At 42.0% G+C, this 13,701-nt stretch overlaps 1 protein-coding gene across 1 annotated transcript in view; it reads right to left on the bottom strand.

Annotated features, from left to right (window-relative positions):
• Nucleotides 1-13,701, bottom strand: part of PLCE1 (phospholipase C epsilon 1) — a 336,405-nt gene that overhangs the window by 209,830 nt on the left and 112,874 nt on the right. The window contains exon 3 of the mRNA XM_069753455.1: nucleotides 242-488. Coding sequence (XP_069609556.1) covers nucleotides 242-488 — 247 coding nt within the window. The remainder of the gene's footprint in view (nucleotides 1-241; nucleotides 489-13,701) is intronic.

The following is a 13,701-nucleotide window of genomic DNA, read 5'->3' as shown; positions in this document are numbered from 1 at the left end:
AAGTCCCTGGCAGGAAAGCAGCCAGGTCAGAAGATGAAGAGGGGAAGGATAAATGCAGGGACAAGAGACTTCCTGTTTCTATATAGAGCAGAGAAAAGGGAAGTATTATCTTGGTACAAAGACCAAATGAATAATTATAAGTACACAGTGCTATTTAATATGATAATTGCAATATATTAGGAGGATAAAACCTTTGATGGCTGTGCTTGCTTAAGAGTTTTACCGGCTACAGCAAACTTACCTTTCAGCATTGTTCTCCCTGATGACCCAACAAACAAAGGTCCACTTCTGGTCCCCAATAATGCTGTAGCCTCCAGCAAGGCGCCACTTATGTACTGAGAAATGGTAGTCCTTTGCAAAGTTGCATGAAATCCAGCATGTTGTTCATTTCGATCAATAATCTTGTAACTTAAAGGGGATAATGGTTTTTCAAGCAGACATTCTGACAATTCCACAGCGTCTTCTTCCCCATGACCTTTACTGCAAACCTGGAATTAAAGAGAGCAGTAAATCCTCAGTACCCAACATTGTGGGTTATAGATAATGTAGTGATAAAAATGTATAATTGGAGGAGAAAGTTTGAACTTGATGGTCCTAGGTCTTTTTTCAACCAAAGTATCTAAAAGAGCACAGCATATGAAAGCAACGTACATTTATACTTAACAAAACCTCAATCTGGATTTTATAAGTATATACAGAAATTAGATTAAACAAGAGTAAATGAAGTGAAAAAAAAAATCACAAGATAAGGAATTAAGAATGTAGAAAAAAAAGCCAATGGACAGAAGCAGTAAGAAAGATAGTGCTTCTAAGTGGTCAAGATAACAGCAAGGTATTGAGATGCCCACCACATCTGATGCGTGTTTCACGTATCGTGCTTTGTCAGGGGGTGTGACAGAACGGTGTTGGACTTTATTTGTGTTATTAGTCAAACAGCTCTTGTAAGAGGCAACAAATACTGACTTTATTTAGCCCATACGATAACGTTTTGGTTCATAATATGAGAACCTTAAGAAGCACACTTTAATATTGGACTGTTGCCTTCTTTTGTGGTGTCCAGTTGAAGTGATACGTTTACATACACTTAGGTAAAGTATTTAGAACTCTGCCTTCTGCAGATTATAGGTCAACAAACTATAATTTTAGCAAATCGTTTCCGATAACTACGCAAACAATTTTCCAGTCAATGAAATAAACAGGTGACCAACAGCACTCACCCATTCGGGCGCCCGTTCCATATCCAGGGAACCCTCCTGGGTAATACGCCAATGTGTGCACAGAAGAACAGCGCTCCACAGGGTGTAGTAATCCAAAAGCAATCTTTATTCAGCCATATAGCATCAGCAACGTTTCGACCATATGCATGCTTGAACAAGACCAGCATATGGTCGAAACATTGCTGATGCTATATGGCTGAATAAAGATTGCTTTTGGATTACTACACCCGGTGGTGCGCTGTTCTTCTGTGCACACACAAACAATTTTCCAACACACATTTACAAACAGATTTTTTACATTTGCCATATCAAAATTCAGGTGAGGTCAGAAGTTTAACACACATCCAGTTGGTTATCACATTGATCTATTCAAGTAATGCCATGCAAATTTAGGCACCATGGGCAAAGGTAGCCATCATACCAACTAGAAACATGTTTTGTCGCCTAGATATGTACATTCTTTGGTGTCAAAAAGTACCAATCTAAGAACCACTAGAAAAGATCTTGTAAAGATGCTGATTGACATATGCACAAAAGTATCGATATCCCTATAGGGACATGACCTAAAAGATCACTCAGCAGGGAAAAAGCCAATGCCCCATAACGACCATAAAAAGACAGGTTACATTTTGAGCTTGGGGACACAGATTGCTGTCTGGAGAAATGTTCTCTGGTCCGATGAAGCAAAAAATGAAACTGTTCAGCCATAATGACCCATCTTTATGTATGAAGCACCAGGGGGTGGGAGACAGCATCATGTTATGGAGGTGCTCTGTTGCAGGAGGGACTAGTGCACTTCGCAAAACAGTTGGCATTATGAGAAAGGAACATTTCAAGTCAACAGCCCGAAATGTATATGGTCTTATAAATGCACAATGACCTCAATCATACATCAAAGTTGTGGCAAAATAGCTTACAGGGGTTGTGCACGACTTGGACAACTCCTTATCAACTCCTATGTAATAACTCCTATACTCACTTCAGGTGATGGCGCCATTCCAGAGGTATTGGCACTGGCTCTCTTGAGGACCGTGGGATATTTTTATGTCATGCAATCCCTACAGCCAATCAGTGCTGGCTTCACTCTCCCCTCATTTGAACAAATCGCAAACAAATTGAAAGCTGCTGCTTTCTCACTTCCGCTAGATGTATGTGATTTGTCCAATGGCGGTGAGAGTGAAGCCGGCACTGATTGACCACAGGGATTCACATGAGAGCCAGTGCAAACACTGGAACAGCGCCATCATCAGAGGTGAGTTTAAGCATTATTATTTTACAGGGGTGAATGCATAGAACATAGGGGTTATGCATAGAACCTGTCTAGTGGGTGTGGCCTTTCTCCATACGCTTGTATTGAACATGGCCACACCCCATCTATTAATACAGCCATCCAGTGGGAGTGGCCATCTAGTGGGCGTGGCTTTTCTCCATACACTTGTATTGAAAATGGCCACACCCCATCTATTAATGCAGCCATCCAGTGGGAGTGGCCTTCTTGTGGGCATGGCCTTTCCATATGCTTGTATTGAACATGGCCACACCCCATCTAGTAATGCAGCCATCCAATGGGAGTGGCCATCTAGTGGGCATGGCCTTTCTCCATACACTTGTATTGAACATGGCCACATCCCATCTGGTAATGCAGCCGTCCAGTGGGAGTGGCCTTCTTGTGGGCATGGCCTTTCCATATGCTTGTATTGAACATGGCCACACCCCATCTAGTAATGCAGCCATCCAATGGGAGTGGCCATCTAGTGGGCGTGGCCTTTCTCCATACGCTTGTATTAAACATGGCCACACCCCATCTAGTGATGCAGCCATCGAGTGGGAGTGGCCATCTAGTGGGCATGGCCTTGCACAATACAAATGTACAAGCTAGATGGACTCCAGCCGGGAGTATGCCTATCGCATACATCTCCGCCATTCCAGGCTCTGAAACAGGTGAATTTGGTTGACTGCAGACTTTTCATTTTAGACTTGACAATCCTGTTAAGGACAAGTTGCCATCACAAAACCCTAACATCAATACCATTGAAACTTATGAGCAGTATTGAAAAAGCATGAGTGAGCAAGGAGGCCTACATATCTGACTTTGTTCCACCAGTTTTGTATGGAGTAAAAATTATCAAATCTGCAAAAGATACAAATTCAGCAAATCACGCAGTTTTGGGAAATTTGATTTGAAGTGAAGTTAGTTGATGCCAATGAAATATTTCTTATTATTCTCAAAAGAAAAAAGAAAAAAAAAAGTATATTCACCACCTACCCACCCCCACCAAACCAGGTTTACCCCTTATCCTGTCGAGCGCGTCCACTACGGCCGCTTCACTTCATGTTTCGGGCAAAGTATGTCGTAGAGTGGCGTACAATAATGTCAGAGGCGTAGTCGGTGATATAATCCACAGCATTGTGTGAAGCAGCTGAATAGAATCCATGCGGTGAGGGTAGGGGAAAAGAAGGGGTGCGGAGGACTGGATTGCCAGCTGCAGGGGCTGTGGGATAAGTGAGTTAACGTTTTAATTTTTTTAATTTCATGGTTTGCCTGGCTGTCTATGGTTACAAAAAAAAAAAAAATTATGGGCACAGTTGGCCACCAATTTGTTGAATTCAAGAGGAGCAAATTGCAAAGTCTGTATTCTGGAGAACACAAATTGTTGTAAAATGCGAGAAATCCTTTTCACTTGAATAAACAAGCTCATCTCTACATCTCTAGTCAGGAGAAATGGGGAACAAGACTACCAACTTATTGTGAGGTGGCTGCCCAAAACATTTCATTCTTGAAGTTAAGCAATTGAAAGTTACCGAATACTAACCGAGTGAATGTAATCTTCGGCGTCTCTGGGAATGTGATGAAAGAACTTAAAATCAGAATTGAAATAATAGTCTGACATTTTACATTCTTGAAATATAGCAGTGATCCTAGCTGATCTAAGAGACGGAATGTGTACTACGACTTTAGGCCATGAATTTTTTAATACACTATGTTGTAATTAAAGTGTTGGCACTTGTCCGGCTTTCATTTTTTCTATTTTATTTTAGACTTTTATTTCATTTTAAGCACAAATCTTAACTTCAAACTGTTTTACAATGTAGAAAATATTTATTACTACTTTGTAAATTCCTCAAAGGAACCCTGAAGTTGGGTCAGTCTGACCAGTGTAAGAACATAGAAATAAGTGGCCATAAAGTGAGCTCAATCTGCGCATTCAAATTTATGTTTGAGTCCATACAGTATAGCAGAAAGCACCAACCAGTTGGTACATGCAACCCATATATTATGGATTTTGATCTGCATACTGGTTCAACATTACTTTCCTGCGTTCCTTAAAGGGGTAGTTTAGGAGAAGAAAAGCAAGACTGCTTTGTTCCCCAGTGACACATCTGTGCACAGGATGTGTTATATGACAACTCGCCCTTAAAGGGAATCTGTCAGAAGGATTTTGCTACCTAATCTGAGAGCAGCATAATGTATAGGCAGAGACCCTGATTCCAGCGGCGTGTCACTTACTGGGCTGCTTAATGTAGGTTTGTTTAAATCACTGTTTTATCAGTGGAAGATTATCACTAGAAAACTACATGGCCTGCTGCCAGGTAGTCAAACCACACCCCCACCAGTGATTGGCAGCTTTCTGCTTATGCACAGTATACACAGAAATTTGCCAATCAGTGGTGTGGGCGGGAATATACAGAGCTCAGCATTCAGACAACTAGGAACTTGTCACTAGATAAAAGAGTTTTAATCAAAACTGCAGCCAGCAGCCCAGTATGTGATACATCGCTGGAATCAGGGTCTCTTCCCCTGCATCATGCAGCTTTCAGTTGAGGTAGCAAAAATCTAGAGACAAATTCCCTTTAATGGAGCTGAGCTGCAGTACTAGGAACAGCCTGTGGACAGGAGTGGTGCTGTTTCAGCAATAAATCAGCCATGTCACTTTAAACCTTTTAGTTGCACTGAACATCTCTTTGTAAATTTGGCCTTAGCTAAAACATAATAACCCCAATTGATTAAAATTAACATATTTTGGTAATCTTTTAAACTTGAAATGTGAACAAGCAGGAAAGGGCTCTGGGCATTTGAGCCTTAGTTATTATCCTCATATTAACAGATCTGAGCCTTGAATAACACTTCGGGACATAGAGGAATTAAGAGCTCGATGGACCAGTGAAAATGTTCAGTAATAAAATTATGCTTTGAGATATTATTGCTCTCGCTAAGCATGCATTCATCAGTTTTTATTTTATATACACACTTGCTTAATCTTAAATTAATTTACTTATTTAAACATGCTAAAATTCATCATTATGTGTAAGGACATATTATAAAAAGTAATAGTCCATGGGGCATCCCGGCCACTGTGTTCTTAAAGGACTTAAAGGGAATCTGTCAGCAGGTTTTTGCTACCTCATCTGAGAGCAGTGCAATGTAGGCAAAGAGAAGCTGAATCCAACAATGTATCAATTAGATCACGGAGTTCAGAAATTCTGACACAATCAGAGTTTTTAGATTTAGAGTGAAGCAGAGCTGAGAAGGCTAACCCCGCCCACACCACAGCTAACCCCGCCCACACCACAGCTAACCCCACCCACACCACAGCTAACCCCGCCCACACCAGGCTCCCCATGTACAAAGTGCATACACAGTGAAGTGCTTATCACAGGAGGGGGCATTGCCAGACTATTCGGCAACGTTAATCTCTTAGTGATAAATCCTTCACAGTTAGTAAACAACAGGACGCACTTTGACAAGTGACACATCCCTGAACTCTGTGTTTCAGCCTTTATCTCCTGCTGTCTTCAGATTACATAGCAAAAACCTGCTGACAGATTCCCTTTAAATCGTGAAAGTCTTTTAAGCACAGTGTAGGACACAGTATTTGATACTTTTGTTCCATCATTTTACATTTATAAAATGCCCAATAATAATACTATTTCTGGCATTATGTCCTGCAATTTCTAACAGTTTCTCTAGGCTCTTTTGTAATTTTCAGTTGCATTTTAACTAGTGAGTGAAAAAGATCTGCTAAGATATTTCCCATACACAACACATATGGACATTAGGGATTTAGGTTTTCGTGTCTCTAAGAAGCATAAATTCAGAAGTAGCAATAACAGCAACAAGAGGTCACTATATAGACGTACTGAGCAGTGTAAAAGTGAATCCAGCTCTGGGGGGAAGCTAAAAGATTTACTATAAAGCTGTAGCAAAAGTCCATCTTGATCACTGCTTTTCACTTTAAAGAGTTATTCCTCAAGAAAACAAAATAATCTTTCATTATAGGGAATTCTGAGATTAAAGTTTTACAGCCTTGTCCCAAATGAAATGGAAGTGCATATGCTCAACCTCAGCTCCATTCATCATTATTAATAGAACTGCTATAGAAAGCAAATTCCTGCACTCAGCGTTTTCTGACTGTCCCATAGATAATGCTTGGAGCTCAAGGTAACGTACCTCTGCTCCATTCAATGCAGGGTTGCTGAGCTTCATTCTGGGGGCTCAAGGGATGGACCCCCCAGCAATCAGCACATCATCTGCCATCTAATGGATATTGAATACCTTGTATTTTTGGGATCTAACCTTTTAAGTCAACTTTTGACGCCTATGCTTCCCCTTCAATAGACAGCTGTGATCTGATACTTCAGTATGCTAACAGTCCATCTTGCTTTGGTCAAAAAGGATTTTTGCTATAAAGTGAAATGTGGCATATAAGTGGAGAAAGAAACATTTTTCGGATAAAATAGATCACAACGTTTCTTCTTATATTAGCTTCTACTTATATTTCCTTACCCTTTTCATGCATTAATAAGTAACATATGACATATCTCTAATATTGCTTAACCCCTTCATGACCTTGGGATTTTTCGTTTTTCCGTGTTCGCTTTTCACTCCCCTCCTTCCCAGAGCCATAACTTTTTTATTTTTCCATCAATTTGGCCATGTGAGGGCTTATTTTTTGCGGGACGAGTTGTACTTTTGAATGACATCATTGGTTTTAGCATGTCGTGTACTAGAAAACGGGAAAAAAATTCCAAGTGCGGTGAAATTGCCAAAAAAGTGCGATCCCATACTTGTTTTTTGTTTGGCTTTTTTGCTAGGTTCACTAAATGCTAAAACTGACCTGCCATTATGATTCTCTAGGTCAGTACGAGTTCATAGACACCTAACATGACTAGGTTATTTTTTATCTAAGTGGTGAAAAAAAAATCCAAACTTTGCTAAAAAAAAAAAAAAAAATTGTGCCATTTTCCGATACCCGTAGCGTCTCCATTTTTCGTGATTTGGGTCGGTTGAGGGCTTATTTTTTGCGTGCTGAGATGACGTTTTTAATGATAGCATTTCGGTGCAGATACGTTCTTTTGATCGCCCGTTATTGCATTTTAATGCAATGTTGCGGCGACCAAAAAAACGTAATTCTGGCGTTTTGAATTTTTTTCCCGCTACGCTGTTTAGCGATCAGGTTAATGCTTTTTTTTAGTTGATAGATAGGGCGATTCGGAGCGAGGTGATACCAAATATGCGTAGATTTTATATTTTTTTTATTGATTTATTTTGATTGGGGCGAAAGGGGGGTGATTTAAACTTTTATATTTTTTTTTATTTTTTTTACATTTTTTTCAACTTTTTTTTTTTTACTTTTGCCATGCTTCAATAGCCTCCATGGGAGGCTAGAAGCAGGCACAACTCGATCGCCTCTGCTACATAGCAGCGATCTGCTGATCGCTGCTATGTAGCAGAAATGGAGGGGTGCTGTGAGCGCCGACCACAAGGTGGCGCTCACAGCCACCGGCGATCAGTAACCATAGAGGTCTCAAGGACCTCTATGGTTACAATGGAGACGCATCGCCGACCCCCGATCATGTGACGGGGGTCGGCGATGACGTCATTTCCGGCCGCCCGGCCGGATGCGGTAGTTAAATGCCGCTGTCTGCGTTTGACAGCGGCATTTAACTAGTTAATAGGTGCGGGCAGATCGCGATTCTGCCCGCGCCTATTACGGGCACATGTCAGCTGTTCAAAACAGCTGACATGTCCCGGCTTTGATGCGGGCTCACCGCGGAGCCCTGCATCAAAGCAGGGGAGCCGGCATCGGACGTACTATCCCATCCGAGGTCAGATAGGGGTTAATGTAAGGTATGGATAATAACATAAAACCTAACAATCTCCAAAGCCGCCAATCCAGAGAGACATCCTCTACATACGCCATCCCTCTAGAAATATAGATATAGAAATATACATTAAAGAGGTCAAAATCATTACTGATGTACAAAGAACAAAATATACTCTCCGTATATTCTCACCCACAAGTGTATTTAAAAGAACCTATGACCATAAATTTGGAAGTAACTTTCCAGAAAAAGCATTCAAAAAATGTGAGATGCGCAGTATAAAAGAAGCCGTAATGTCTCGGTAAATTACAGTTTCTTCTGGCAGCCACAGGAAAAAATGCTCTGTTGACAAAAAAAGGAGACAGTGTTTCCTCGGAAGGATTAAGTATGAAATAATGGTGTTAATCCAAGATGTGTAAAGAAGTCTCCAAGACCGTCGCCAGAAAACCTGTTCATTGTAGACCATTTTCTGATTCCGTTCCTTTTCTTAGAAGGCTGCTTTCTTGTATTAGATTTATTTACTTTTTGTCATTTACAACCGGCTTTGGATCGTATCATTATCTCAATAAACATAAACTAAGGATTTGGATGTTCACAGCTAAATATTTATTTCATAGCAAAGAATTTACCCTTCTAACAAACATTCAAAGTCGCATTACTTTACTCAGGTTTTTGTTTTTTTTTTTGTTTTTTTTTAAATTAGTAATTGGGATACAATTACATTTTTGTGAAACATCTTTGCCAAATTGTTTAGGGAGGAAAGCCATGAGAGTGGTATCTGTATGACGGTGGCGACAAAACAGTTGTGTCCCATCAGTATTGTGGTTAAAACTGTCCGGCTGGGATGGGAAATTTGCTTTACTGTGTAAGCAGATAAGTGAAGTCTGAGCAATGCTTGGGCTTCTTAAAGAAGCACTCATTAACGTTTTTTATCCTCTTATTAAATTGCAGTCATCATATTATACAGCACTGTGTACTTACAATTGCTGATTTTGCGCTTCTCATTTCCATTAGGTCTATGACATCTTGTGATTAAAGTTAATTAACTGAATCCTTCGTAAAAACACAAAGTCTCTTTTCCTTGCATGAATCATCATTAGAACTACAATTCTACTGCACAACAAAGTCCCTGGCAGGGGTGAGGAGCAGAGCAGCTGGGTCAGGAGTTTGATCTGGGCTGCTAGGGACTTTGCAGTGACGTAGAATTTTAGTTCTAATGATGACTCATGCAGGAAAAAGAGACTTCCAGTTTCTACATAGGAGCTTAGAAGGATTGAGCTGGTCAATTATTAATCACGTGATGTCATAGACCTAATGGAAAACAGAAAAATTAACTGTGTAGAAAGGAAAAATGAGCAACTATAAGTATGCGGTGCTATATGCAGTGGGGGAAATAAGTATTTGATCCCTTGCTGATTTTGTAAGTTTACCCACTGACAAAGTCATGAATCGTCTATAATGTTAAGGGTAGGCTAATTTTAACATTGAGAGATAGAATATCGAAAATTTCAGAAAATCACATTCTATAAAATTATATAAATTTCTTTGCATTTTGCAGTGAGAAATAAGTACCGTATTTTTCGGACTAAAAGACGCACTTTTTCCCCCCCAAAAAAGGGGGGAAAATGGGGGGTGCGTCTAATAGTCGCAATGCAGGCTTACCTAGGTGGCAGAGGTGCGGTGGCAGAGGTCCGGTGGCAGAGGTGCGGTTGCGGGGGTGTGGCGGCAGAGGAGGCGCAGTAAGCGGGGTCCCTTTCCCCGGTATGGTGATGCAGCAGGCCCGGTATGCAGCAGAGCCGGGTGAATCCTCTTGTTATCGGTGGTGGCGGCCATTTTCCGGAGGCCGCGCGTGCGCAGATGGAGCGCTCTGCTTCCCGGGGCTTCAGGAAAATGGCCGCCGCGATCTCCATCTGCGCACGCGCGGCCTCCCGCGGCCATTTTCCTGAAGCCCCGGGAGCAGAGCGCTCCATCTGCGCACGCGCGGCCTCCGGAAAATGGCCGCCACCACCGATAACAAGAGGATTCACCCGGCTCTGCTGCATACCGGGCCTGCTGCATCACCATACCGGGGAAAGGGACCCCGCTTCCTGCGCCTCCTCTGCTGCCACACCCCCGCCACCGCACCTCTGCCACCGGACCTCTGCCACCGCACCTCTGCCACCTAGGTAAGCCTGCATGGTACGCCAGGGACCCCTCTCACGCCATACCTCTCACTGCACCTCCTGATCCCAGCACCTCCTGATCCCAGCACCTCCTGATCCCAGCACCTCCTGATCCCAGCACCTCCTGATCCCAGCACCTCCTGATCCCAGCACCTCCTGATCCCAGCACCTTCTCATCCCAGCACCTCCTGATCTCAGCACCTCCTGATCCCAGCACCTCCTGATCCCAGCACCTTCTCATCCCAGCACCTCCTGATCCCAGCACCTCCTGATCCCAGCACCTCCTGATCCCAGCACCTCCTGATCCCAGCACCTTCTCATCCCAGCACCTTCTCATCCCAGCATCACCCCACCTTGCCTCCTGTGACCCTGCTCTGCCACCTCCATAAGATACTGTAAATTCGGACAATAAGACGGACCCCCATGTTATAAAAAATCTTTTTTTCTGCAATTTTCACCCCAAATTTGGGGTGCGTCTTATGGTCCGGTGCGTCTTATAGTCCGAAAAATACGGTATTTGATACCCTACCAGCCATTAAGAGTTCTGGCTCCTACAGACCAGTTAGATGCTCTTAATCAACTCATTACCTGCATTAAAGACACCTGTCGTACATAGTCACCTTTATAAAAGACTCCTGTCCACAGACTTAATTAATTTGTCATACTCTAACCTCTACAACATGGGCAAGACCAAAGAGCTTTCAACGGATGTCAGGGACAAGATCATAGGCCTGCAAAAAGCTGGAATGGGCTACAAAACCATAAGTAAGACGCTGGGTGAGAAGGATACAACTGTTGGTGCAATAGTAAGAAAATAGAAGAACTACAAAATGATTGTTAATCAACATCGATCTGAGGCACCATGCAAAATCTTGCCTCGTGACATATCCTTGATCATGAGGAAGGTTAGAGATCAGCCTAAAACTACATGGGGGACCTTGTTAATGATGTCAAGGCAGCTGGGACCACAGTCACCAAGAAAACCATTGGTAATACATTACGCCGTAAAGGTTTAAAATTCTGCAGTGCCCGCAAGGTCCCCCTGCTAAAGTAGGTACATGTGCAGGCCCGTCTGAAGTTTGCCAGTGAACACCTGGATGATTCTGTGAGCGACTGAAAGAATGTGCTGTGGTCAGATGAGACAAAAATTAAGGTCTTTGGCATTAACTCAACTCACCGTGTTTGGAGGAACAGAAATGTGGCCTATGAGCCAAAGAACACCATCCCCAATGTCAAGCATGGAGGTGGAAATACTATGTTTTTGGGGTGTTTCTCTGCTAAGGGCACAGTACTACTTCACCGCATCAATGGGAGAATGGATGGAGCCATGTACCGTAAAATCTGGAGTGACAACCTCCTTCCCTCAGCGAAGACATTACAAATGGGTCATGGCAGGGTCTTCCAGCAAGACAATGACCCAAAACATACAGCCAAGGCAGCAAAGGAGTGGCTGAAAAAGAAGAACATTAAGGTCATGGCGTGGCCTAGCCAGTCTCCAGACCTTAATCCATTAGAAAACTTATGGAGGGAGTTGAAGCTCCGAGTTGCAAAGTGACAGCCTCAAAATCTTAATGATGTAGAGATGATCTGCAAAGCAGAGTGGACCAAAATTCCTCCTGACATGTGCGCAAACCTCATCATCAACTACAAAAAACATCTGACTGCTGTGCATGCCAACAAGGGTTTTGCCACCAAGTCTTGTTTGCCAGAGGGATCAAATACTTATTTCTCACTGCAAAATGCAAATAAATGTATATAATTTATACGTGATTTTCTGGATTTTATTTTTGATATTCTATCTCTCAATGTTAAAATTAACCTACCCTTAAAATTATAGACTGTTCATGTCTTTGTCAGTGGGTAAACATACAAAATCAGCAAGGGATCAAATACTATTATTTCCAACAGCAATATCTTAATAATAAATTTGATTTGAGTGCTTCTTTGAGATGATGTAGATGTGTGTACCTTGGCAACAAAATCTATATTTTTAATGTGATCTTAGATGCAAATTTTAGCTTCTGCAATTTCTACCAAAAAATAGTAAACTAGGGCTTGGTTATATTGAAATTATTTTTTTAAACTTAAGCTCAATTCTGTATCTTAGGTTTAATTTTATTTAACAAAAGCAAAAGAAATTTGGAAATAGCATTGGAAAGTGTCTACAAATTGATTCATAATAAATATGGCGAAAGTAAAGAAAGACAGTTTTTTGGATGGAATTTAGGTGTATTTAGCTTGATATATTCTCCCCATTGTCTCCTGCTCCATCCGTTAGTAATTGGGGAGATTTATCAAACTAAACAAACCAGAAGAGTAGAGACTTTCATGATTTGCTGTGTGTGTGTGTGTGTGTGTGTGTGTGTGTGTGTGTGTGTGTGTGTGTGTGTGTGTGTGTGTGTGAGAGTGTGTGTGAGTGTGTGTGGTGACCTCATTTGAAAGGGGTACAATGTATGGGAAAAGAGGAAAATCATTTGCAAAAAAGTAGTTAAAATTGAGTCCCATATTTGCAACAACAAGTAAGCTGATTAATAACTAAAGAAAACTTGGACTAGACAGTCTTCAAATTAGATTGAACAGCAGCTACCACTGTAATAAATGTGGCACATTTTAAAGGGAACCTGATAGCTGTAATAGGTCTCCCGATCAATGTGCAACATGTATCAGACAATGGTTGTGTGATTTCAGCCATGTATATTTTTCTGAAATGCTGCAGTGTTTCAGAGAAAAACAGTTTAATAACCAAAGGGGACCGAGCCGCTCATAGTCTAGTCAGACAGGTGGATTCATGGCAGCTTTTCCCCGCCCATTGCACTGGAGTGACAGCTCTCTCCCTATACACGCACACATGGAGTGACCCATCAGTCACTAGCATTGTGCGGGGAGAAGTCGGTAGCTTTTAAACTATGTTTTCTTCTCAAACACTGCAGCGCTCCAGCGTTAAGCATGCCTGGCTGAAATCATGCAGCCACTGTCTGATACATGCTGCTCATGGATCAAATAGCTGTGTATCAGCTCTCAGGTTCCCTTTAAGACCATCCAGTGTTAAACAGGTTATTCACTTACTTAACATTGATCACCTATCCTTAGGTCGTGATGTGCAGCTCCGTAACTGGGCAGTCCTGGCTGTCGCACTCCCGCCGATCAGACATTGATGACCTATCCTTAGGTCATGCTGTGCAGCTCCGTAACTGGGCAGTACTGGCTGTTACACCCTC

Source organism: Ranitomeya imitator, chromosome 2, assembly GCF_032444005.1.
Source record: "Ranitomeya imitator isolate aRanImi1 chromosome 2, aRanImi1.pri, whole genome shotgun sequence".
Lineage (NCBI taxonomy): Eukaryota > Metazoa > Chordata > Amphibia > Anura > Dendrobatidae > Ranitomeya > Ranitomeya imitator.
Note: the sequence above shows the minus strand (reverse complement) of the source record. Positions and strands in the feature narration are given on the sequence as shown.